The sequence below is a fragment of the Triturus cristatus genome, chromosome 2_1 (assembly GCF_964204655.1).
Source record: "Triturus cristatus chromosome 2_1, aTriCri1.1, whole genome shotgun sequence".
Lineage (NCBI taxonomy): Eukaryota > Metazoa > Chordata > Amphibia > Caudata > Salamandridae > Triturus > Triturus cristatus.
In genome coordinates this window covers 32,038,245-32,065,050 of record NC_140581.1, presented here as the reverse complement: position 1 = coordinate 32,065,050, position 26,806 = coordinate 32,038,245, and the positions used below count along the sequence as shown (strand labels likewise).

Sequence of the window (26,806 nt, the reverse complement as noted above, 5' to 3'; positions counted from 1 at the left end):
TACAGGTATGTGCTCTGGGATAAACACATTGTGGGTCCGGCCCTCATACCTGAGTCTTGAAATGCCTGATAGACCTGTGTCCTTGGAAAGCCCATCTCCAGCAGCGGTCCTACCACGGCAGAGAACTCAACCATTGCGGATGTGGCAGGTTGTGCTGTAAGGCAGAAAGGTTCACTTGACAGAAATGCAATCTCAGCCGTTAAGAGTACTCTAAACTACTCTTATCATAATAATACCGACTCTTACATATGCTTAACTTACTTTTATACTACTCTAATTGTACTCTTACTCTACTCTTACACTCTTAACTTATTCTTACCCTACTCTTACCCTATTCTTACTTTACTCTTACCATACTCTTACCCTACTCTTACGTACTCTTATCTTACTCTTACCACTCTTACCGTATTCTTACTTTACTCTTCCGTAGTCTTACCATACTTTTACCCTAATCTTACTTTACTCTTACACTACTGTTACTATTCTCTTACTCTATTCTTACGTAGTCATACCCTACTTTAACTGTACTCTTAACTTACTCTTACCATAGCCTTCCCTTATCCTTACCATATTCTGCTAAGTGTAGTCTCAGATCCTGCATACACCATAGGATAAGCGTCTGAAATCGCTGTAAATGAAGCTTGGGTGCTTATACATAGTTTTGAGGCAATTAAACAAGGCAGACCCATGAATTTCAGAGTTCTATCTCAATTATAGAATAGAATTCATTAATTATAATAATTAATGCTACTTGAAACATACACACCAAGAGTGTAATCCTCTCAGAGCTCACACAGGCAACTTACAGCATGCCCACAAAGCACTGCTCACACAAGCTTCTGAGGGGAACTTTTACTAACTCGTAAGCGGCTGTCAGAAGGGGGAGGGGCGTATCCCAACTGGGTAAAAGTCTTTGAGAAGGAAAGAGTCTGGTTTTCATGGCTAAGAGGTAGGACATTAGTACTGGTGTGACTTTCACACAAGTTTATTTATTTTATTTATTTATTTAGGAGTTTTATATAGCGCTAGCCAGACCCGAGGGTATCGGAGCGCTTTACAACAAAAATAATGGTGAAATCAGACAAAGAAAAACAATATAATACAGTTGAGTCATGCCGAATCAAAAGTCTGAGAATATAGTATCACATTCTTGGCCTAAGAACGCATTATATGGGAGTCATAAAAATAAAAAATAAAATTGCTTTGAGTGCAAGTAGAAATTTAGGGCCAGTTGTACTAGTGATGGCTGCAAAATACTGGCGGCAAATTGCGACTGGTATTTTTGTGACCAGTAAGGAATTTTAAGAACCAACCTGCCTATTAATAGGTTGGTTATAAACATTCAGGAACTGTGAAATTTCCATTCACATGAATGTGGTTGCAATTTTCACGCTGATGTTTTGCTACCGGAAAGGAATTTAGCTAACTCACCTGTGTACTAATAGGCCGGTTTATACAACTCTGCTTTTTAATGGGCCCCAATAGAAACTACCTCATCAATATGTATGTGGCAGGTTGTAAATTGACACTCACTGTGATTGGATGCCATTACAAAAATGGTGGCCTGCTGGGGCCAGCAAACCACCATATCTGTGATACGTTTTAGGCAAAGTAAACTTAAAAAAACAATGCAGCCCGTTTTCCAGAAAGGAAAGGAAATAATAAAGGGAATGCTGTTTCTTGTTTGATTGCCTGAGAGTTAGCAGTGGTCCTATGCACCACTGCTTAGTCCCCGACAACCTTTTTATCAACATTCACAAAGGGGAAGAGATCCAGAGGACACCTTTTCCCATTTCCAAACAAGTTGACACTTCCTTTGAGATGATGGTAAATGTTTCAATGTCTTGTTGTAGAGACAAAAAGTATGTGGGAGCAGTGGCGCAACGAAACTGGAGGGGGTCCCCCTGCAGGGTACTTGGAGGGGCCCCTCTGAACTCCATCTGGAGCTCTCCAGCCGAAGTGTAGTGCTGAGGGGGCCCCCTGGAGGTTGGGGCCACCCCGCAGAGCAGGGGCTGCGGGGGTCTGTGTTACGCCCCTGTGTGTGAGGTGTATTCAAGGTCTTGTTGCAGAGTAAAAAGGTGTGTGCATGTAGTGTATTCAAGATCTTGTTACAGAGACAGAAGATGTGTGTGAGGTGTATTCAAGATCTTGTTACAGAGAAGAAGGGGAGTGCATGAGGTGAATCCGAAATCTTGTTACAGAGACAGAAAGTGTGTGCATTAGGTGCATTCAAGATCTTGTTACAGAGAAAGAAGGCGTGTGCATGGTGTGTCCAAGATCTTGTTACAGACACAGTAGGTGTGTGTGTGAGGTCTATTCAAGATCTTGTTACAGAGACAGAAAGTGTGTGCATGGGGTGTATTCAAGATCTTGTTATAGAGACAAAAGGTGGGTGTGTGAGGTATATTCAAGATCTTATTGCATAGATAAAAGGTGTGTGCGTGAGGTGTACTCAAGATCTTGTTGCAGAGATGAAAGGACTAGGGCAACCGTTACAGATTTCTTGGCTGCCAGTGGAATCAGATCAAAGAATTTCTTCAGAGATCTCATTAAGCTGAAGCAGGTGCCCGCTGTGGCTAGAGCGTGGGGGAGAAATGATAAGGCAGAATCAAACTTGACCCCCAAGTTTCTAGCCACTTTAACCGTTTCCGGTGGAGGGGGAGTGCCTTCCGGCCATCAACTGTCAGGGATGAAGGTCACATTCCTGCCAATGGGTAGCATTTCAGTTTTGTCGGTGTTACATTGTAGGTGATTGTTCTTCATCCACTTTATGATTTGCGAAAGACATGTTTGGAAATTGCTTTCGGCCTCATTATTATTTTAGTCCAGGGAGACGATCATTTGGGTGTCGTCAGCGTATGAGGTGACTTCAATTCCAAAGGATTTTATAAGGAAAATGAGGGGGGCAATGTAAATGTTAAATAACAGAGGGCTCAAGGAGGAGCCCTGAGGGACACCTGTGGTTATGGTCTTCTCTGTGGAAAGGAAGGGGCCTAGCGCAATGGTTTTTCTGCGGTTGGTAAGAAAAGATCTGATCCAAGCCAGGGCGGTACCCGTAATACCGCCGCGTTCGAGTCTTGCAAGAAGGATGTGATGGGAGATGGTATCGAACGCGGCGGAAAGGTCCAGGAGGATCAGAGCCGCTTTCTTACCCGAGTCAGCGAGGGTTTTTAATACCTCTGTGATCTCTAAAACGGCCGACTCCGTTGAATGTTTAGGACGGAACCCGGATTGTTGAGGATGAAGGATATTGTTAGATTCAATGAAATTTGAAAGTTCTTTGAGCACGAACCTCTCCGTTATTTTGCCCAGCACCGGGAGCAGCGAAATAGGCCGTACGTTAGAGAGGACCGATGCGTCCACGTTTTCTTTCTTTTGAGGGTTTTAACCAGGGCAAGTTTCCAGTCATCTGGGACAATGCCTGTATTTAGCGAGGAATTGACGATTTGGTTTATGACTGGCTTGATTGTATCAATAAGTTTGTGTAAAATCCTGGGGGGGCAGGCATCCAATGGGGATCCTGATTTACAGGTCATTATAGCCTTGAGTGTGGAATCCAGTGAGACTGGAGTAAAGGTAGAGAAACCTAAGGAAGTTGAGGCTGGGATGGGGGCTTCAGTCTCGATGTTGGAGGAGTTAAGGGGAATTTTTTTTTGTATTTTGGAAATCTTCTCTTCGAAGTAATTAGAGATATTGTTACACAGAGTTTGTGAGGGGGGTAGGTCTTTCTGTAATCCCTTGGGATTTGTGAAGGAGTTGACTGTTTTAAAAATAGATTTCTGATCAAGTTTAGACTCCAGTATGGCTTTTGAGTAGTATACTTTTTTGGTAGTTTTAATATGGACATGGTAAAGTCTTCTACAAGCTTTGTAGGCTCTCCTATCCTCGATAGTGTAGGACTTTCTCCATTTACGTTCTTTTTGTTTGCAATGATGTTGTTCTTTAGCTAGCTCAGGAGTAAACCAGGGAGGTCTCTGAATTTTTGGTTTCCTTTTTCCTTTTCTGTCCTGAGACTCTAGGGGCGCTAAGTCATTGCAAATGCTGGAGATCCGGGTATGAATGTGGCCCGAGTCTTGATTCGGGTTACCTGTGAGGGTTGGTGTGCATGACTGAGCATGAGACAAAAGTTTGGGGTTATTTATGAGTTTGGACCAATTGCGACAGGTTTTAGAATTGAGGGGGGAGAGGTCCGGACTGCCTGTAGTCGAGTACTCTAAGGTAAGTGGGATCAAGTAATGGTCTGTCCAAATTAGTGGGATGGGAGGGGACACCGTAAGAGCAGAAAAATTGGAACAGATGCCATCTAAAATGTGGCCAGCCTGGTGAGTGGGGTGCTCAACAAGTTGTTTTAGCGTGAGGAGTTCGGTTATTTGAAGAAAGTTGTCTGTACCAGGGGATCCTTTGGATTCCAAATGGAGATTGAAATCCCCTAGCATAGTAAAATTGGCGTATTTGAGAAGTGGCTGGCTTAAGGCATCACCTATGAAAGTAGTGCTATGTCCAGGTGGCCGGTAGATGAGGACCCCTGAAAATGACAGGGAGGCATCTAGAGAGATACGGAAGCCTAGGCTTTCCGCGCCTTTAAAGGAGACTGGGTCTTGAGTGGAACAGGGGAGAGAGTCACGGATGATGATGGCCAATCCACCTCCTCTCCCTTCTGTCCTGTCCTTCCTGTGGATAGTGTAGTTGGGGGGGGAGTGCGATGGATATGTCTGGATTGGAGCATTCTTTCAGCCAAGATTCTGTGATGAACAAGAAATCGAGCTGCATATCCAATATTGAATCTCTAATATCTTGGCAGTGTTTGCTAAGAGACCTTGCTTTAATAAGTCCTCCTTGCAACTTGAGTTTGCGGGTTGAAGAGGAAGGGCTCATCTTATTGGTCACTGTGGGGGCGCTATCCAGAAACGCATGTCTACACTTGTAACATGTGTAGGAGCCCCATATTTTATCCGGGGCAACTTGGTGGTAGCATTCCCTCCTAACGTTGAGTGACCTTAAGACCACGGAACTGTATGTTAGTAAAGGTGATGTTTGGGCAGGGGTTCCTGCCTTAGGCACGTCCTTGGCGCGGACGGGCACAGACGGGCATGCCTTTGGCACGCCTTTGGCGCGCCGCCGGTGCGCCCGCTGCACGTGTCCGCTGCGCGTTCGTCCTGGCATGGATTTTATCCCCGGTGACCCGGAAGTGAGGGGGAGAGGGGGGAGGTCCACCCTCCGTTCAAACGGCACTTGCCGCGACGGACCAGGGTGCAGGGCAACGTCCAAAAACAACACACAGGTATGATTGTTTCCCCACTGCCCTCCACAGTATTATCACAGTTTCTAAAAATGATTGAAAAGCAGTTTTGGGTTTAAAAGCATGTGCAAATAACGCAAATTACATCAGGGTGCGAGCAGCGCAGCTAGTGGCAATCTACCGCGTCATGATGTGTGTGAGGTGTATTCAAGGTTGTGTTACAGAGACAGTAGGTGTGTGCAAGAGGTGTTTTTAAGATCTTTTTGCAGAGTTAAAAGGTGTGTGCATGAGGTATATTCAAGGTCCTGTTACAGACAGAAGGTGTGTGCATGAGGGGCATTCAAGATCTTTTTGCAGAGATAAAATGTGTGTGAATGGCGTGTATTTAAGGTCATTACAGAGACAGAAGGTGTGTGCATGAGGTGTATTCAAAATGTTCTTACAGAGACAGAAGGTGTGTGAGTGAGGTCTATTCAGGATCTTGTTACAGAGACAGAAGGTGTGTGCATGGGGTATATTCAAGATCTTGTTATAGAGTCAAAAGGTGGATGTGTGAGGTGTATTCAAGATCTTGTTATAGAGTCAAAAGGTGGATGTGTGAGGTGTATTCAAGATCTTGTTACAGAGACAGAAGGTGTGTGTGTGAAGTGTATTTAAGATCTTGTTACAGAGACAATAGGTGTGTGCTTGAGGTCTATTCAAGATCTTCTACAGAGACAGAAGATGTGTGTGTGTAAGGTGTGTTCAAGATCTTGTTACAGAGACAGAAGGTGTGTGTGTGAAGTGTATTTAAGATCTTGTTACAGAGACAATAGGTGTGTGCTTGAGGTCTATTCAAGATCTTCTACAGAGACAGAAGATGTGTGTGTAAGGTGTGTTCAAGATCTTGTTACAGAGACAGAAGGTGTGTGTGTGAGGTGCATTTAAGATCTTGTAGCAGAAACAGAAGGTGTGTGTGAGCTGTATTCAAGATCTTGTTACAGAGACAGAAGGTGTGTGTATGGGGTGTATTCAAGATCTTACATAGACAGAAGGTGTGTGTGTGTGTGTGTAAGGTGTACTCAAGATCTTGTTACAGAGATTGAAGGTGTGCATAATGGCTTGTATTGACGATTTGTTACAGAGACAGAAGGTTTGTGTGTGAGGTGTATTCAAGATCTTGTTACAGGGACAGAAGGTGCATGCATTTTGTGTATTCAAGATCTTATTACAGAGACAGAAGGTGTGTGCATGAGGTGCATTCAAGATCTTTTTGCAGAGATAAAAGGTGTGTGCGTGAGGTGTATTCAAGATCTTGTTAGAGAGACAGAAGGTGTGTATGTGAGGTGCATTGAAGATGTTGTTATAGAGCAGAAGGTGTGTGCATGAGGTGTATTCAAGATCTTGGTACAGAGACATAAGGTGTGGGAGCTGCATTCAAGATCTTGTTAGAGAGATGGAAGAGAAGTGCATGAGGTGTATCCAAAATCTTGTTACTGAGATAGAAAGTGTGTGAGCGAGGTGCATTCAGGGTCTTGTTACAGGGACAGAAGGCGTGTGCATGAGGTGTGTTCAAGAGCTTGTTACAGAGTCAGAAAGTGTGTGGGTGAGGTCTTTTCAAGATCTTGTTACAGAGACAGAAGGTGTCTGTGAGAGGTGTATTCAAGATCTTGTTACAGAGACAGAAGGTGTGTCTATTAGCTGTATTCAAGTTTTTATTGCAGAAGGTGTGTGCCTGAGGTGTACTCAAAGTCTTGTTGCAGAGATACAAGGTGTGCATGACGTGCATTCAAGATCTTGTTACAGAGACAGAAGGTGTGTGCATGAGGTGTATTCAAGATCTTGTTACAGAGACAGAAGGTGTGTGCATGAGGTGTATTCAAGATCTTGTTACAGAGACAGAAGGTGTGTGCATGAGGTATATACAAGGTCGTATTGCAGAGACAGAAGGTGTGTGCCTGAGGGGTATTCAAGATCTTTTCGCAGAGATAAAAGGTGTGTGCCTGAGGTGTATTTAAGATCGTTTTGCAGAGATAAAAGGTGTGTGCATGAGGTGTATTCAATATCTTGCTACAGAGACAGAACGTATGTGCATGAGGTATATATAAGGTTGTATTGCTGAGACAGAAGGCGTGTGCCTGAGGGGTATTCAAGATCTTGTTACAGAGACAGTAGGTGTGTGAAAGAGGTGTATTTAAGATCTTTTTGCAGAGATAAAGATGTGTGCATGAGATGTATTCAAGGTTGTTACAGAGACAAAGGTGTGTGCATGAGTTGTATTCAAGATTTAGTTAAAGAGACAGAAGGTGAGTGCATGAGGGGTATTTAAGATCATGTTACAGAGACAGTAGGCATGAGCAAGAGGTGTATTTAAGATCTTTTTGCAGAGATAAAAGGTGTGTGCATGGGGTGTATTCAAGATCTTGTTACAGAGACTTAAGGTGTGTGCATGAGGTATATTCAAGATCTTGTTACAGAGACGGAAGGTGAGTGCATGAGGGGTATCCAAGATCTTTTTACAGAGACAGTAGGTGTGTGCAAGAGGTGTATTCAAGATCTTGCTACAGTGATAGTAGGTGTGTGCAAGAGGTGTTTTTAAGATCTTTTGGTAGAGATAAAAGGTGTGTGTATGAGGTGTATTCAAGGCCTTGTTACAGAGAAAGAAGGTGTGTGCATGAGGTATATACAAGATCGTATTGCAGAGACAGATGGTATGTGCCTGAGGGGTATTCAAGATCTTTTTGCAGTGATTAAAAATGTGTGCATGAGATGTATTCAAGACCTTGTTACAGAGACAGAACGTATGTGCATGGGGTGTATTCAAGATCTTGTTTCAGAGACAGATGGTGTGTGCATGAGATGCATTTAATATCTTTTTACAGAGAAGAAAGTATGTGCGTGAGGTGAATTCAAGATCTTGTCACAAATCAGAACGTATGTGCATGGTTTGTATTCAAGATCTTGTTACAGAGATGGAAGGTGAGTGCATGAGGGGTATTCAAGATCTTTTTACAGAGACAGTAGGTGTGTGCAAAAGGGGGATTAACGTTCTTTTTGCAGAGATAAAAGGTGTGTTTTAAGGTGTATTCAAGGTCGTTACGGAGACAGTGGGTGTGTGCAAGAGGTGTATTTAAGATTTGTTTTTGCGGAGATAAAAGGTGTGTGCATGAGATGTATTCTAGGTTGTTACAGAGACAGAAGGTGTGTGCATGAGTTGTATTCAAGATCTTGTTACAGATACAGAAGATATGTGTGAGGTGAATTCAAGATCTTGTTACAGAGACAGTAGGTGTGTGCAGGAGGTGCTTTAAAGATCTTTTTGTAGAGATAAAAGGTGTGTGCATGAGGTTTATTCAAGGTTGTGTTATAGAGATACAACTTGTGTGCTTGAGGTGTACACAAGATCTTGTTGCAGAGATAAAAGGTGTGTGTGTGAGGTGTAGTAAATATCTTGTTACAGAGACAGAAGGTATGTGTGTGAGGATTATACAAGATCTTGTTACAGAGAAAGGTGTGTGCGTGAAGGGTATTCAAGATCTTTTTGCAGAGATAAACTGTGTGTGCATAAGGTCTATTTAAAATCTTTTTGCAGAGATAAAAGGTCTGTGCATGAGGTGTATTCAATATCTTGTTACAGAGACAGAAGGTGTGTGTGTGAGGTGTATTCAAGATCTTGTTACAGAGACAGAATGATTGTGCATGAGGTGTATTCAAGATCTTGTTACAGAGACAGAAGGATTGTGCATGACGTGTATTCAAGATCTTGCTGCTTGAGGTGTATTCAAGATCTTATTACAGAGACAGAAGGTGTGTGCTTGAGTTGTATTCAAGATCTTGTTACAGAGACAAAAGGTGAGTGCATGAGGGGTATTCAAGATCTTGTTACAGAGACAGTAGGTGTGTGCAAGATGTGTTTTAAAGATAATTTTGAGGAGATAAAAGGTGTGTGCATGAGTTGTATTTAAGATCTTGTTACAGAGACAGAAGATGTGTGTGACGTGTATACAATATCTTATTACAGAGACAGAAGGTGTGTGAATGAGGTATATTCAAGGTCTTGTTACAGAGACAGAAGGTGTGTGTTTGAGGTGCATTCAAGATCTTGTAGCAGAGACAGAAGGTGTGTGCGTGAGGGGAATTCAAGGTCTTGTTACAGAGACAGAAGGTGTGTACATTAGGTGTATTCAAGGTCTTATTGCAGAGACAGAAGGTGTGTGCGTGAGGGGAATTCAAGATATTTTTGCTGAGATAAAAGGTGTGTGCATGAAGTGTATCCAAGGTCTTGTTACAGAGACAGAATATATGTGCATGGGGTGCATTGAAGATCTTGTAGCAGAAGACAGAAGGTGTGTGCATGAAGTGTATCCAAGGTCTTGGTGCAGAGACAGAAGCTGTGTGCATAGGGTGTATTGAAGATCTTGTTGAAGAGAGAGAAGGTGTGTGCATGAGGAGTATTCAAGATCCTGTTGCAGAGGTAAAAGGGGCTGTACTCGCATTGTGATCCAGAGAGTCTGGAATCTTTTGTGGGCATTTAGTGGTGATCTTTCGTTAAGCTCTGGATCTAGGGCATTTTGTGCTGATTTACCCCCAGGGATTTGTTTTGTTGGGAAATAGGTGGGCACGCACCTAATGTGCTGATGCTGTCTGACCATTGTCACCAATGATATCTCTAGACTTTACTTTGTCTGACACTGTGTCTCATCACAGCTACATCTCCTGTGTATTCCACAACACCAGCCTGTGCCACAGAGTGTCTTTCCTTTAACACCTCATACTCTGTATATTTCACAGTCCCAACTAAAGGCCTGATTTAGAGTCTGGCAGATGGGCGGAATTCTATACCCGGCCCTCAGTCGTCCCAAGTGGTCCATCTAGTACCGGTACCACTTCCCCCTCTTTATCATTGCTAACATTGGTATTGCTCCATGTGTTACCTATAGTGCCCATAAGAATCAATAAGAGTTGCTTCCCCTGGTCTGGAATGAGCTGCCAGCATCGAGAGGAGTAGGCAGCAGTTTCCTTTACTGCTGCATGCTCCTGGTGTCCCTCTCACACTCGGGCACTTTTGTGACATTGTCACCACAATCCCTTTGAGTGTCAGAAGTTAGAAGTATGCCACACTGCAAATGTGGATACCAGGATTGTGAGGTATCCAGTCCTGCAGGTTTAATTGCTGCAAACACGGTTTTTCACAATGAAACATGCAGTGAATTGATGCCTCATTAATAGAGGCAGGCAGTGTGCATAGCCCCGCTTTACACATCAAAAGAAACCTTTGCAATGCAAAGTAGACTGCTCGCAGTGCAACACACAGCAGACCTGTGAGCCACTTCAACATACAGCAGTACCATGGCTTGATACACCACCTCACTTACTGCTGATACTGTGTCAGTACTTCAGACAATTTTTACAAAGCTTTTTTGAAGTCAAAAACAGCCCGATTTGAAGAATTGAACTATTTGCAACCAGAAAAAAAGCATTTTGGAATGTACAGAAGCCAAATTGTGATTTGGTAACTTTTTGCCAAATTGCAGTTTGTTTTTGTGATTCGGCATGTGTGTGATGCCCCTTCCAGTTACTGAATCATATTGGAATTCGGTCACAAAACATTAATAAAGAGGTTTGTTAACCGTTCGCAAATGGGAAGGGGTCCCCAAAAGATCTCTTCCCCTTAGAAAAGGTAAAAAAAATATTTTTAAGAGCAAGCAGTGGTCCCACAGCTACTGTCAAAAAATGAGATGTAAAAGTTTAATTCTGTTCTGCTATCCTTTAAGAAAAACTGGCTGCATTTAAAAAAAAGAAGATTGCTTTATTTAAAAGCAATCAAAGACATGGTGCTGCTGGCCACAGCAGGCCACCATCCCTGTGATGGCTAGCATTCCCAATGGGTCGCAAACGGCAACCTACCTCATTCATGTTCATGAGGTAGGTCGATTTGCAACCCACCAGGAATTGCTATTTGAAAGTACAAAGGATTCTTACATTTCTGATTGCGATTCACTAAGATTCGCATTTTGGAAAACGCAATTCCTAATTTCTGCCCTCAGGACTTGGTAGTTTACGGCATGAAGTTCTTGGCAATGTGACTGGCTGCAGGTCAGGTGACCATGCTCATGTGCACTCTTCACCATATACTGCGGTGACCAGGCAGCACAGCTCAAGCCTGGAGCACAAATGAGAGCGACGATTCTTAGGGTGCGAGTGACGTGGGCAGGGAAGTTATTCATGTATCATCTACAAATATTCCAAGATGTTGGAATGTTTCTCATCCCAGCCAGTTGGACCAATAGACCTGGCGTATGTATGGATGTTGCTCGGCATCTCTTCTACTTCCAACATAGCCTCGTCATGCCCTTTTTTTATTTATGAATATTTTTACTATATTTTGTATATTCAGAACAGTTATTATTTGTGCTAGGCCCTTTTAGAGATTGACTCTGCCCTTACCTAGCCCAACTAAAATCAAAACTGTGAACACCTACACTCCAGTGCTTACCAATCGCTGTAGTGGTACCAGGGGTTGATAATGGTGGACTGTAGTACGGCTGATCTGCCGGGGACTCTATTGAAGAAGATGAACTGTCGGTGCTGGAAGGCAGGCTTGAAAGAAGAGATGAAACTGATGGGAACCGCAGCAGCGATATCTTCCTGTCAATCAAATGTGAAAGCATTCGTTCTGGTCAGATATATGGATTGTCGCGTGGCCTTAGATCACAAACCAAGGTCCCAACATTGAGGACAGTGACACTGACAGTTTGGATAAGAGTGGATGGGCAGACTTACTGCAGCACATGCACTGGCAAGAATGAGTTCAAGCTGCCGCAGCCACTCCCTTGCAGTGTAGACAACACCAGGGCACTGAGGTCATTCGAGGAGGACGATGAGGCGGAGACTACGCTGGAGGCAGTCAATGGAGCAACTTCCTCTTTGTTTGTACTAAGCGTGGACGCCTTGTTGGTGGGTGAGGAGATCGGCGTAGGCTCCACAACACCTGAAATACATGGGAGAGATACCTCATTCTGAGACAATATGGGCATAAAGGCCATGTCCTGGAGCATAGTGAGGGCCAGATACCAGCACACATCAATCCATCAAATTATCATTGAGTTCTGATCATAGTTTGGTGTAAGAAGAGCAACTGTCAGGCAAAGTAAGAGAAACACTGGTAGATCAGAGATCATAGGGAGTCCACTAGAGGATATGTCTTCAGAAACAGAGAGAGTGTAAGATCAGTTTTAAGAATAAGCACAGTACATACTGAATTAATGTTAAAGATAAGAGCATTTATATTTTAGAGAACATGGGACTAAAGGAGCAAACTTTATGAGAAGGAAAAAGGGGAAAGGCAGAGAACATGCCAGCGAGAGCTAAGTGGAGGTAGAGTAAGTGGAACACAGAAAAAGAAGACCCAGAGCATGAACAGATTTGAAAACATGGCATACAATTAAGAATTCGAAAGACAAATTGATAGGAAGCCATCAAAGAGAAGTTGTGGTAGAAGAGGTACACAAAGCATGGATGCTCAGCATAATAACACAGACAGCGGGTGCAAAATGGGTCGTTAATAAGGGTGTACAAATGGTGGAGTGCACCTTATTAAGGCACAGAATTAGAAACACCAAAGAGTCAAAGGAGGATGATCAACGAGGCAGAAGACACAGAAGAAAGAGGCGAATAAAAGGTGAAAATAAGGATTCAGAAACAAGAGTAAAGCGTTAAATAACAGAAGTGAGGAGAGTGATAGATACAGGGATGAAACAAATTCCAAAGTTGGAGGAGCATAGAAGTCTGAAGGCCAAATATATCCAGAGTTGGATAGCAGAGAAGCAGGACAAAAGAGCTGATAAGAAGATTGGTGGCGATCCAAGAGAAATGCTTGTGGGAATGAGGACAAACTTAAATGTACAGATGAAAGGCATTGGTGATGAAACAGAGAAGCAGGCTACGTACACTCCACAATGGGAGCTGGTGCTTTCAAGGGGCTGAATACAGAGCCCTGGGGCAAGCAGAAGAAAGGAGTGAAGTACAGACTCCTGGGGCAAGCAGAAGAAAGGAGTGAAGTACAGAGCCCTGGGACAAGCAGAAGAAAGGAGTGAAGTGCAGAGCCCTGGGGCAAGCAGAAGAAATGAGTGAAGTGCAGAGACCTGGGGCAAGCAGAAGAAAGGAGTGAAGTGCAGAGCCCTGGGGCAAGCAGAAGAAAGGAGTGAAGTACGGAGCCCTGGGGCAAGCAGAAGACAGGAGTGAAGTACAAAGCCCTGGGTCAAGCAGAAGAAATGAGTGAAGTGCAGAGACCTGGGCAAGCAGAAGAAAGGAGTGAAGTACTGAGCCCTGGGGCAAGCAGAAGAAAGGAGTGAAGTACAGAGCCCTGGGGCAAGCAGAAGAAAGGAGTGAAGTACAGAGCCCTGGGACAAGCAGAAGAAAGGAGTGAAGTGCAGAGCCCTGGGGCAAGCAGAAGAAAGGAGTGAAGTACTGAGCCCTGGGACAAGCAGAAGAAAGGAGTGAAGTACAGAGCCCTGGGGCAAGCAGAAGAAAGGAGTGAAGTACAGAGCCCTGGGGCAAGCAGAAGAAAGGAGTGAAGTGCAGAGCCCTGGGGCAAGCAGAAGAAATTTGTGAAGTACGGAGCCCTGGGGCAAGCAGAAGACAGGAGTGAAGTGCAGAGCCCAGGGGCAAGCAGAAGAAAGGAGTGAAGTACTGAGCCCTGGGGCAAGCAGAAGAAAGGAGTGAAGTACAGAGCCCTGGGGCAAGCAGAAGAAAGGAGTGAAGTACAGAGCCCTGGGACAAGCAGAAGAAAGGAGTGAAGTGCAGAGCCCTGGGGCAAGCAGAAGAAAGGAGTGAAGTGCAGAGCCCTGGGGCAAGCAGAAGAAATGTGTGAAGTACGGAGCCCTGGGGCAAGCAGAAGACAGGAGTGAAGTGCAGAGCCCTGGGGCAAGAAGAAGAAATTTGTGAAGTACGGAGCCCTGGGGCAAGCAGAAGAAATTTGAGAAGTACGGAGCCCTGGGGCAAGCAGAAGACAGGAGTGAAGTGCAGAGCCCTGGGGCAAGCAGAAGAAAGGAGTGAAGTACGGAGCCCTGGGGCAAGCAGAAGACAGGAGTGAAGTACAAAGCCCTGGGTCAAGCAGAAGAAATGAGTGAAGTGCAGAGACCTGGGGAAGCAGAAGAAAGGAGTGAAGTGCAGAGCCCTTGGACAAGCAGAAGAAAGGGGCGAAGTACAGAGCCCTAGGGAACCCAGCAGAGGAGAAGAGCTGAGCAAAGAATCCACAAGGAACAAAACTATCTGGGGGCTCAGGAGAAGAGAGGGATGACTATACAGCCCTGGGGGGGCTATAGAAGATAGGGGGCTGGGTGCATAGCCACGGAGATCCCATAGAAGACAAGAGCTGAATACAGGGCCCTTTGAGCAGTAGAAGAGAGAGGCTGAATACAGAGGTCTCGGGAACCCTGAAAAATGGAAATCTGCTTAAAGCAAAATCCCTTTGCTACATTATATTTACATAAATAGCAAAAAAGTACAATATAGTTCCTTCTAATTTTTCTCTTTTAAATGCATTTATTAATTTCTTCAATAAAAGAACAAACATTGCTGTGTCAGGCATAGGAGGACAACTTTGCATACATATGATTGATTGATTGATTGATTGATTGGGCAAGATGTAAATCGCGAACAAATGACCGAGGTTGTCAAGGCGCTTACTGTATACTGTATATACACTTCCATACACACATACAGAATACCATATGAGTGTGTGCACATGCCCAGTCAAGGAGATAATAATCTAAGTGAGAAGGGACATCATATGCATGGCAGAATAAGGAGCAAGGCGACAGTGATGAAGAGGCAATACCTGAAAGGGAAACCTATGGCCAAGTGAGCGTGCATCCGAGGCAAGCATAGAGCTCCGGTTATTAGTCAACAGCGTCGTCTGGTACATCAGAATCCACTGGGAGGAGATAGGTATGAAGGGGAGCCCAATTACCTTTCAGCCTAGATGTTGGCGACAGCAATGATGCATATAGTTGACTGGTAGTATCGCAATACGCCATGTCTTTCTGCCAGTCGTTGGTAGTGGTTGTTCTGCTACTGTCCCGCAGGAGGGCTATTTGCTGTTTGGCTAGTATAGAGCCATAGCGGCAAGGTGTTGGAGTCCCAGTTTCAGAGGTTTAACATAACCTAGCCATGAGTGGATCGAGATCTACAGTCAGCTCCAACACTGTAGAAAGCAAAGTAACTATAGCCCTCCAAAATTCATCTTTAACAGTGCAGTTTCAAGTTAAATGTACAAAGTCAACATTATCAGCCACATATTTGAGAGTGAGGGATCAAACCGGGCTAAAGCCGCAGAAGTGGTGTATCTTCGATGAAGGTACTTATAGTGTAGTAGTTTGTGGCTTCTTCTGGAGGACATTAATTTGGTTTGATTGCAGCACTAGTGCCAAGTCTTATCTGGGATGGGGTACCCCAAACCTCACTCCCAAGCAGCCTGTGATGTGAGTGCATGCACTGATTTGAGAAATAAACAGGAGTGATAGCGGTGGGAGACCGGCTTGGTCTTGTCAGTGGTTAATGTCACTAAGGTGAGGAGAGGGAATTCAGGCAGTTCCTCAGGGTAGTCAGGTTACTTGTCTCAGAGAGTGCTGCTGAGGCGGAGGCAAAGATTTTGTCCATGTTGGATACACCCCCAGCAGCCCCAAATGCGGTTGTGGTATCTATTTTACCATTTGTGAAGAAGTCTCCCACTGTGCACATCTGGTGCACTGAAAGAGTGCGCTGTACCAATGTCTCCTGGGTCATTGGGAGCCATGGGCGGTTTATAAGGGGGATTTCCGGGGAATATAGGAGGTCAGTGCCTAGATGCCTTCAAAGTTCGGACCACGCCCAGCATGTCATGGAAAGGGTATGCATATATGTGCGCTAATGAAGTAGCCCCTGCCAAAGGAGAGAAGATAATGTAAGCTACTCTGCCTGGTCCTTCTTTGGTTTCAAGTAGGAGAACCTGGCATCATGGTGATACCAGTGGAAGGAGAAAGCAAACACAAGGAGATGATGGACGGAGCACTGAAACTTTTCAGACACTCACCCCCAGTCACAGATCTGGGATGAATCCATCATCGTTCTTTAGCTCACTTCGCCACCCCAGTTCAGACACAGCTATATGCAAATCAGTCTTGACCCTGTGCCTCATGGGAACAGCCCAACTTGAACTGCCAAGCCATGTCTTCCCCCGACAGGAAACAAGCATCCTGGGAACGGTTTCGGGCTAACAGCCCTCATCAGCCAGGCTAGCTTGAATCCAATGGCAAAGTGAACAAGGGACCCACGTCTGGGCATACCCTGTCAACTTAGGGTGAACAAAGCAAATACAAAGAGTGTAGTGAGGATATGGAGACACCTGCGGACATTGCTAAGTTAGCATAAGTTAGTATGTGCTTGGCCGCCATTTTACCGCTTTTGCTCACATTACAACATGTCATATTTCTCGTAAACACTTTGCTTGCTCGCTTTCACATGAGAACTGTCTGCATTTCACATATTTAGTTGAATACCCTGCTCCTCGTCTGTACAGCGTGTTCAAGGCCAAAAACAATGAGCTCTGTTGACTTGCTTTGGTCAGTCTCGCGTCCCTAGCCATAACATAGAACACAGCTGCAAACCTGGAAATCTGGTGCTTTTAATATTGCCTTGCATGCATGTTAACACACTTGGAGAAACGCTTTCCAGGACAGAAGAGCTGTGCTCGTCCGGTGATGTAAATTCCTGCATCTGAACTCGGAGGTATGGGGTCCCCCTGACAAAGCCTTGAGGTCTTCTATAATTATAATAAACTAGCTTCTAGCACGGGGAGGGTGGAAAGGCGCTATAGTCCTGTTTCCATCATCATTATAATATGATTTCTCCTTTTGTTCTGTATGGAATTGGAACAATGCTGATTTGTTTGATCTTCTGCATATTGCTGCTAGTATTGGCTCGTGTACAGCATTATAGAGCACGTTAGTTAAAATAAACATTTTAAACTATTCCTTGACTCCATTTGCTCATGTTGTGAACAAGTACGAGAGTTTGAACGAAAGAGTGTTCTTGTTCCCACGTATCCTGAGATAGGATGTCTAATCATTGGTATCTTCGCTGTAGCATGGAGAACGAATGAGACACTATAGCTAGTCGGATTGGGGTTCTGGGCACCGAGGTGGGTATTTTGGTACACCACTACACACTGAGGTCATGGTTTCCTGCGCATAGTTCTGTGTATGTGCAGAATCACTGCAACATGGCGCACCTAACGTTTGGTCTGGTTCTTATTTACAAGGCACTTTAGTAGTTCTTGTGCTTGTCCATGATCCCCTATCTTCTGTTTTCCGGTAAACAGCTGTGACGGCATAACCTACCTATATTGATGTTTTGTTCAACCTTGAAAGATTAAATGGTTTTATAGTTCTTTTGAATTACTATCCTATTGCGCTGCCACGTATTGAGTTGTTCTTCTTTTCTACTCGATATGGCTGAGGTAGATATTGCGGCACATAGCCACGGGGCGCTTCGTCGTCATTTGACTACTTTTGGAGTGCCCAACGCAGGTATCTCACTCATTTTTGCGGTGGGGGAAAATACAGCTCACCACTTTGAGGTGTTTTATTCTTGGGTAACCTTTCCGGCAGTGGATGGAGATCATAACTTGTTCCATACATATAATCCCACTGCAACACCTATAGCGTATTGGCCATATACGACTCTTGAGGTTCGGATTTCAGCATGGCAACCCCGTATTTGGTTTAATGACGCCCTACCCCACACCGTGACACCGGTTCGGTTAGGCCCTTCATCGGTTCCAGGGGTCACTTGGCGAGTTTTGGCCGGGTAATCACCACATCCACGTTATCTAGTAGTCGCTGTAGACGAGTTACGCGTCTTACACAACCAGCTGGACCTCTGGGACTAACTATTAGTCCGGTTATTTCAATTCGGTTATGTGCAAGCGTCCCCAGAATAAGGAAGATTTACCTTACTGGCTTGCTGAGAAATTTGACCAGCTGGAAGCAGTATTTCTGAATACAAGTCCTGTGGAGAAACACAGGATTCTTACTATTAGTTTGCAGAAAGACTTAATACCTGAAGTAACTGATTGTGAAAATTGGGGTAAGGTGTTCGCGGCGGTGTATGCAAAATGTTTCGGTACATCATCTATGACTGTGCTCCCCTACGTGATTAAGAGTGTTCAGGATGAACACGGACCGGAGGCGGCTCTGGAGTTAGGGATGAGGTTAGTTGGAGTGTTCGCCGTAGTTGTTGATCTGTTCCTTGCTAATGTCAAGGGAGATGCAGTTAACTTTCAAGTGTTTAATGCTTTGCACCTTGTCCAGGATGAAGAGAAGCCCCGCAAATTACTAAAAATTATTGCAGAAGCTTATAGGACAATTGGGCGCAATAGTTTGGGTTTTAAGCCTGTCACTAGAATACCAGCACAACAGCAAACACGAACAGCACAGTCTGCTAAAGACAACCGTCCAAATTTTCCTAAAAAGAATTGGAAAAATAAGAATCAGGGGAAGCAACAAGAAGCACAAGGGTCGTGTGCAGCGTCACCAGTACCCGAGTCTTCTGAGCGCACTTATGATTTGCACGACCAGGCGAGAATGAGGTCTCCTGACAGGTTTCAGGTTCCTGATCAGCGTTCTCCTCGTTCTTCACAGGCAACATCAGGCTCACAAGCTGGTGGAGGGGAACGCCGGTAACGCGGCAGAGGTCGAGGTGCCCCGCAAGGACATGAGCAGCCTCGTCAAACTGAAAGCAAAGGGAAACAAGACGATTTTCCTCGTCCGCAACTGCCTTTTCAGAAAAAGAAAATTGCTGCTTTAACAGCGAGATATGCCACAGATGGTGAGAACCTGGCTCCGGAACCTAACATGGGCAGTAACGCTGCTAGACAGCGCAGCGGAGGTTACAATAGTGTGGCATGCACTGCGTCCATTTCTGGAGGCGACAGAAACTGAAACATTCATCACAGTTGAAACGGCTGACACCTGAGTGGCTCCCCCTGACAGACTATATGATATAGTTCTTCTAATTGAAGGTGACATACAACATGTAATAAAACAGATTTTTTGGGAAAATCTAACTTCTTCGTATGACATACTTTTGGCAGAGGCAGATTGCACCCTGCCTTTTGTTCTAGCCGCCCCCCGGGGAGAAGAGGTTACACTCCCAAGTTTTTCACATCACGTCTCCAAGGAGCAAGCAAAGGCTTTTGCAGAAGAGTGGGCTTTGGTGCTTGCACCGGCCCTGTACCGTACTCAGGTGGGCTGGGATAAAGATTCTCCCCAGTATGAGATACCATTACGGTCTATGACACAGCCACAACCCCAATATCCCCTGCGGCGGGAGGCAAAAGCTCCCGTTGCAAATATTCTGGATCAACTAGAGTATCAAGGAGTAATTGAGTCATGTGTGTCACTGATGAATAATCCTCTATTTACAGTAGCAAAACCCGATGGGTCGTACCGCTTAGTGTTGGATTACCGACATTTGAACTCACATTGTCTGACTTGTGCGGTGCAGAATACCCATAGTCCTGCTTTAGTCAACAGTCTTGTTCATAAAAAATATAAAACTACACTTGACATTTCCAATGGCTTTTTCATGCACAATCTATCCCCTGATAGCAGTCAATGGACTGCCTCACAGCGGGCGGAAAACAAAAAAAATGTACGCGTTTGGCAATGGGCTACAAAAATAGCCGTGGTGTGCTCGCCGCCCGTATTGTCTCTTTGTTGGACAGCATAGACGAAGACGCATACTCGTATGTTGATGATATCTATCTAACAGACGACGAGTTATGGCCGCATCTTTGTCACGTGGATCGCATCATAGTGTTGTTTGCTGACCACGGTTACAAATTTAACTTTGCAAAATCACACATTGCAGAGAACACAGTGTTGTTTTTGGGCTACGAGCTCAACAATGAAGGAAGAGGCTTGGCGCCTCACTTCTTGGAAAAATGCACACGTTTGCGCCCTCCAACTACACTGACTTTGCTGTTTTTTAAAAATGTTGGCCTAACTCACATTCCCGATTATGCCCAGCGTATCAAGCCTTTGTATGCTGTGATACAACCTCTTTTTCAAAATCCTGCTGGCTTCCGGAACATTTTACCATACTGCAATCTTTGCAGTCTGATCTTATTGAATGTAAAAAAAAATTGAGTCGTGATAACCATACAAACCTGGTGATACGAATCGTCCCAAGCCATGTGAGTTTCACCTACTTAACGTTTAATGAAGGTGACACAGTACCAATTGCTTACAAATCACATTTATACACTTCAGCAGAATTGAGGTTTTCCTCTATTGGAAAAATATTAACTGTTGTCCAGATGGCGATCCTAAAGGAATACACACTGGCACAGGGGAAACGGATTTTGTTTGTAACACCATGTCCCGCTCTTGAAGCGGTCACAAAGGCGAGTGTACCAAACTCAAAGGCTTTGCATCCCCGTTGGATACAATAGGAAACATCGTTGACATCTCTGGATGTCACGTTTATTTTTGACTCGTCATTCCGTACACAGGAGTTCTTGCAGTATGAATTTGTTCATTCTCCTCCTCTATCAATGAGCTCCCTTGAGCAGTACCAATGTATCATTTACATCGACGGTTCGGTGCAGCTGGCAACTGGGTTGAAGCATTCTTACTCGGTGGCCTGTGCTATAGTGGCAGGTACCATAGTGAACGGGGAGTTCAAGTTCAATGTTGTCCATAAACAGGCACTAGGAGACTGTACTGCCCAATTAGCAGAGCTGCACGCTTTGATACTAGCTCTGGAGTTTGCACATCCAAATGTGACTACTTTAATTCTAAGCGATTCATACTACTGTGTTCAGTCTTTCAATGACAACTTATTCTTTTGGTCTCAAAATGACTATCGTGATTCTAAAGGCAGCACAGTTAAACATAAAATGCTTTGGGCCCGATTCACAGAACAAACTTAAGACTAAATCCTAAACTTAGTACCATTCTGGTATTCACAGAATGCACCTAGTACTTCTGGTATTCACAGAATGAACTTACTACTTTTGCTATTCACAGAATGAACTTAGTACTTTTGCTATTCACAGAATGGATTTACGACTCCTAAACTTACGTCCGCACTCGGGCCGGAAATTCCGGCCCGGAGGCGGAGTTTCCGGCCCGGAGGCGGAGTTTCCGGGCCGGAGGCGGAGTTTCCGGGCCGGAGGCGGAGCTTCCGGGCCGGAGGCGGAGCTTCCGGGCCGGAGGTGGAGATTTCAGCCATAGCTAAATCGGCCGGAATCCCCACCTCCGGGCCGGAAGCTCCGCCTCCGGCCCGGAAACCCCGCCTCCGGCCCGGAAGCTCCGCCTCCGGGCCGGAAGCTCCGCCTCCGGGCCGGAAGCTCCGCCTCCGGGCCGGAATTTCCGGCCCGAGTGCGGACGTAAGTTTAGGAGTCGTAAATCCATTCTGTGAATAGCAAAAGTACTAAGTTCATTCTGTGAATAGCAAAAGTAGTAAGTTCATTCTGTGAATACCAGAAGTACTAAGTGCATTCTGTGAATACCAGAATGGTACTAAGTTTAGGATTTAGTCTTAAGTTTGTTCTGTGAATCGGGCCCTTTGAGTTCGAGTCGCAGATCTTAAAGACCGTCTGCCTCTCACACAGGTAATTCATACTCTTGGTCATCAGCGTATAGGAGTGCACACAGTCGGTAACAGTTTGGCAGATGAAGCTGCCAAATCAGCAGTAGCCACGTGTTCAGTTGGAGCAGTTACAAGATCCATGAATACGATTGATAATGACATTTTGGCAGCAATAGCTGCTACAGAGAAGGGTGATAATTACCCACAGGGTTTCCCTTCCAAATACTGTTATCATTTAAGTCCCGATAATGTTCCATACGTGAGAATTAACGACGTTGGTAACAGGTTGATTCCCAACGCAGACCACAGACCTTCACTGATAACAGCCACACACAAAGGCATGGCTTCGGCGCATGCTGGGGTGTCTGCGACTGTTTCTATCTTGCAGCAGCATTACTGGTGACGCAGATTATATAAACAAACCCGTAATTATGAACTTTCATGTGACATTTGTCAGCAGATTAAGCCGTCTACTGCAATGCGCGCACCACAAACACAGCTATGCATTTCTAATAAACCTTTCGGTTGTGTTTATTTAGATCACTGTGGTCCTTTTTCTTCAGATACTGCCTATAAATTCATCTTAGTTGCAGTGGATTTGTGCAAACGCTTTTTATGGGTTTGGCCGCAATGCTGTGCTGATGCCCGAACTGTCATCAGGGATTTGCATGCCTTTGTGGGAATTTTTGCATGAGGCACCTTCCATTCGGACCAGGGTCCAGCGTTCGCCTCTAAGGTGTACAAGGATACCATGAGGCCTTTGGGGGTGCAGCTCAAATTTTCGTCTCCATACAGGCCTGAGGGCAATTTGGTTGTGGAGCGAATGAACTGTGACTTAAAGCAATCCTTGACAGCTAGGGTCATAGGGACTGGCAGGAACTGGTTCGCCCATTTGTATAGTGTACAGCGTGTACTAAATAATCTCCCTAGAAGTTCTCTGGGTGGGCGGACCCCATAGGAAATGCTCTTCGGCATGAAAATGTTTGTGCCAGACCTTGATTGTCTAGACATGGCGGCGTCAGCCGCATCCTTTGACGTAGATAATCATTCTGCTGTATTACAGAAACTACAAGAGACCCGTGACAGTCTTGCAAATTGAACATTTACCCTTACCCACTGATGCTGCACTGCAGATTCCGGTAGTCGGCTGGCTACCCAAAGTCGGAGACCTGGTCCAAGAGAAGGTGGAGAACAAAAAAGAGTTTGGCCCCTCTTATCGTGCACCGGTCCCAGTGCTTGGTGTGAAAGGTACTCGTACAGTCATTTTACTACCGCTTCCTGGTGGAAAAGACAACAGATACATCTCAGTGGACAATGTCAAGCCACAACATCTGGTCGATCCTGAATAGCATCACGCCAGCGGTCTCTACAACAACTGTATTGAGAGATCCAGGCTTACCCACTACTAACAACACACAGGATGACACCGCCATTGAGTTGGACTCTGTTAACAATCCTTTGCTGCTCCCGCCTGCTTCCACTTATAATGAAGAAACTGAATATGCTTATCCCACTACCGTGTCATCACCTGGTTTGCAACCTGAGGTCATTAATGAATCACGTTTTTCCTTTGACTCACATTCCACATCATCAAAGACCCCTTCCAAATTTTCTCTTTTTGGAGTCTGGTTTAAACAGACTTATTTGGTTCCACCTTGGACATACATCTGGTTGGTGCTCATCGCAATTTTCTTGTTCATGTCCATTGGCTTTGTGACATTTGTTTTCCTTCTAATCAATGGTCACTACCTTTCTGAACGCTTTGCTGTTAAACTGGTAGGTGGAACTTAGGCTCCGCACTCTTCTTCGCACAGAATGAAAAGAGACCAGACTTATGTCAACATCACTGCCTGGCCAGTTATAGACGGCATAGTTTGGGATGCAGTAGATTTTCAAATCCATGGCCCTACAGAGATGATTCATGTACCAAATGTACTTTGTGTTTCAGTGGGTGATGTAGTGAAACATAACATAAGGTCTGATGATTGGGACGTACAAGCCGTACAATCCTTGTTTTCAGATTTAAAATATTGTGCCTCTTTTGATGCTGAATATTTGTATTTGAAAACTGCAAATTATGCAGATTTGTTTTGCTATCAGCACTATGGTCATCATTATCAGCATAAGGCTAACATATTTAGAAATGTTTTTAATTATACACAATGGGAACATTGCCCGGCTCCTTTGGAAGGCAGCTCGAAAACGTTTTTGAAAATTTCACATATTTTACAGATGTTGATAAATCAAACCCCGGGTCATTCTATTTTAAATTAAATGCTTCATCTAATTCTAAAGTAATGCTCAAACTAAATTATTATATTTTAAATCCTCTATTGATAAATTGTCAGTGGGTGGCTATGATCTGTGGAAATCCACGATTGATCTTAAATCAGTTTGGGGTTCAAAATCCTGGCAAGTTCGAGGCACAGACGTGTTACACCGCGCATGCCTTATACCAACGCAGATTCTATTTTTAAATGAATCGATTTATCAAACAACTTGTTTTGGATTGGCAACTTCTAAGCAAATGAATGCCCCTGCTATTCCTGCTCTAGCTGCATATCAGAACTGGAGCAATTGTACTAATTATTCCATGGCTGAATTGCAATCACTATTTAACAATGACACCTTTACTTTTTCTAGTTGGACCCCCTAGGTTGCTTGGTTTGGCAAACTAGTTCGGATGCTTGCCAACTTCGTTTCCACGACAAGGCTCCTGGTTACACACAGGATAGGCCTGATCCTCGTTTTGCTAACTCCCATTCAGTTACTACATATTCCGTTGGAAAGTTGGAACACTCTACTCCAACTTCAGTGAAACAACATTTGTCATTATTATCAGGTGACATTGATTTGACAGATTTAAAAAAAGGACCTGCTCATCCAAGGTCAAAAAGATTTATTTATACAGCTTACAATGAAATCTGGAAGCTATCCCAAGTTGAAGCAGCTTCACGTTTAAAGGCATTTCAAGAGCATTTGTATCAATGATACCTCTGATTTGCGGGGAATGTGAGAAGAGAAATAGTAAAAAATAGTTAGTGTCCAAAAAGGCACACAAAAATAAAAAATAAATCCAGCAAGGATAAGGTGGCTGAGTCAATCCATCAAGCTATACGAACAGTAGGTTGCGATAACCTCCAAGAGGAAGTCATTGTTATCATCAGAAAAAAGTGATGCCACCCAATCAAGCAGAGTGAATGAACATATGTTCCTCAACAATGGGTGCTTCCAGCACCATCAAAGGACAACTTGCGTGATACTCGATGTAACTCCATTGTAGGAAATCCTGTGCCGCTGCACAGATATCCCATCCAGCCAGAACTCCCAGCGCAGCTGCGCAGGCCATAATTAAAACACCGGAACATTCTTGCTTATGGGCCACTAAGGGACTCATTAGCAGTTCAAAATCAGGTGGAGGAAATGCCGTATTGGAGAGGCAAAGATCCAATGCCCATTGAAAGGAACAATCCAAGCAGTTGAAGACAGGTTGCACGCAAGTGTAATAGGCAAAGCGAAAAGATAATCCATAAGCCAAGCTGAGTGTGGCCAGGGGCAGAGTACCATAGCATTCAAGCATACGTCTATGAAGCATCTGCAGCCGGTCTTGGCTGTGCAGGGCCACAGGAAGAGCATCCATTTCGTAGCAGGCAAATTAACAGCAATATCCCAGCGACTAAGGCAAGTAATAGTGGCAAGCCACCGAAGACACTGGAAAAAATAGAATAGATAAATGCCGGTATCACACCAAATATAGTTTGGAAAGAAGTCACAAGGCTAGAGCCCACAGCTTTAAAAAAAAAGGGCAATGCCTGTAGTGTTAGAAGTATTGAAGATAGTGTGAATCAACACACCAAAATGTAGTGGGAGGTCAGTATTAAGAAGGGCTTGTACTTCTGTATGGGTGTTAGCCACGTGAAGGACGAATGTCTCACGGGCAGATGTGAGCGAAACTTCTTTTTGGGATAACAATGCTCTTATTCTGCCCAACTTGTTGAAGTCTGCCTTCAAGGTCGGTATGGAAGGCCAAATCGAGTTAGCGAGCCTCCCGTGTGGGAGTGGGAAAAGCACATTCTTACAGCAGACCACACGCTTTGAAACCGTTACAATGTAAGGGATGCCGGCCAGCATGCCACAGCATTCTTCATTATTTAAAAACAAATAACTACAGTTTGCAAGCAGAGTGAAAGTGGGTGTAAAGCTGGCATGGGTATACCTTTTAAAACACATGCAAGATTCGGCCCGTAAAGTTACAGGCGCCATGCAACTGGATGTTCTTATAAACAAGAGTATGACCTATCGTGATATCACATGATTCCCCAGTTAGGTATACTTCTTTGTCATCCCCTAGGCATCTGTATGTGAATGGTAGTGACCAAACTTCGTGTAGAAATGCACTGCCTAAGGGCTCGAAGCGGCCTAGTGGATAGTGTTTCATGCATGAGGTAAATTTAAACAAAGAAAATGGGAGAGTTATCACCAATTGATCAAAACCCTTCAAGATTTCCGTTATAATACGTTGAAATGCGCTAGCTGCTGAGCATAGGCCAAAAGGAAGTCTGTTAAACTGGTAGGTGCCTTCTGTTGTAATTAACAATGTATACTTTCTCGAATCTAGATGAAGTTTGATTTGATGATATGCACTGCGTAAATCCAGCTTAGAAAACACTCTACCACCAGTGAATATTACAATTATCTCATTAATATTTAGAAGATGAAAACTGTCCATAATGACAAACTTGTTTAGGCTCCTCAAGTCCACACAAAAGCAGAGCGGGCCATCCTGTTTTTGAGTGATCACCACTGGAGACAACCACTCAGCACCCTCCACAGTTTCAATAATGTTCTCATCCAGCATCTGCTTGATTATATAGCCAAGTAGAAGGTACAACTACACCTATGACATGTACGATCAGACCCTTTTTGCCACTGAGACATGGTGCTCTCACC

At 44.4% G+C, this 26,806-nt stretch overlaps 1 protein-coding gene across 7 annotated transcripts in view; it reads right to left on the bottom strand.

Moving 5' to 3' along the window:
* LOC146863653 (putative E3 ubiquitin-protein ligase HERC1) overlaps positions 1–26,806 on the bottom strand; it is a 1,482,062-nt gene that overhangs the window by 689,885 nt on the left and 765,371 nt on the right. For 5 of the 7 annotated variants that reach the window (XM_085627737.1, XM_085627739.1, XM_085627735.1 and 2 more), the window contains exons 39-41: positions 12,002–12,209; positions 11,715–11,866; positions 50–154 (exon numbers count right to left, since the gene is read on the bottom strand). The exons of the other annotated variants lie outside the window; for them this stretch is intronic. In XM_085627737.1, the coding sequence (XP_085483863.1) occupies positions 50–154; positions 11,715–11,866; positions 12,002–12,209 (465 nt within the window). The remainder of the gene's footprint in view (positions 1–49; positions 155–11,714; positions 11,867–12,001; positions 12,210–26,806) is intronic. 7 annotated transcript variants of the gene reach the window in all.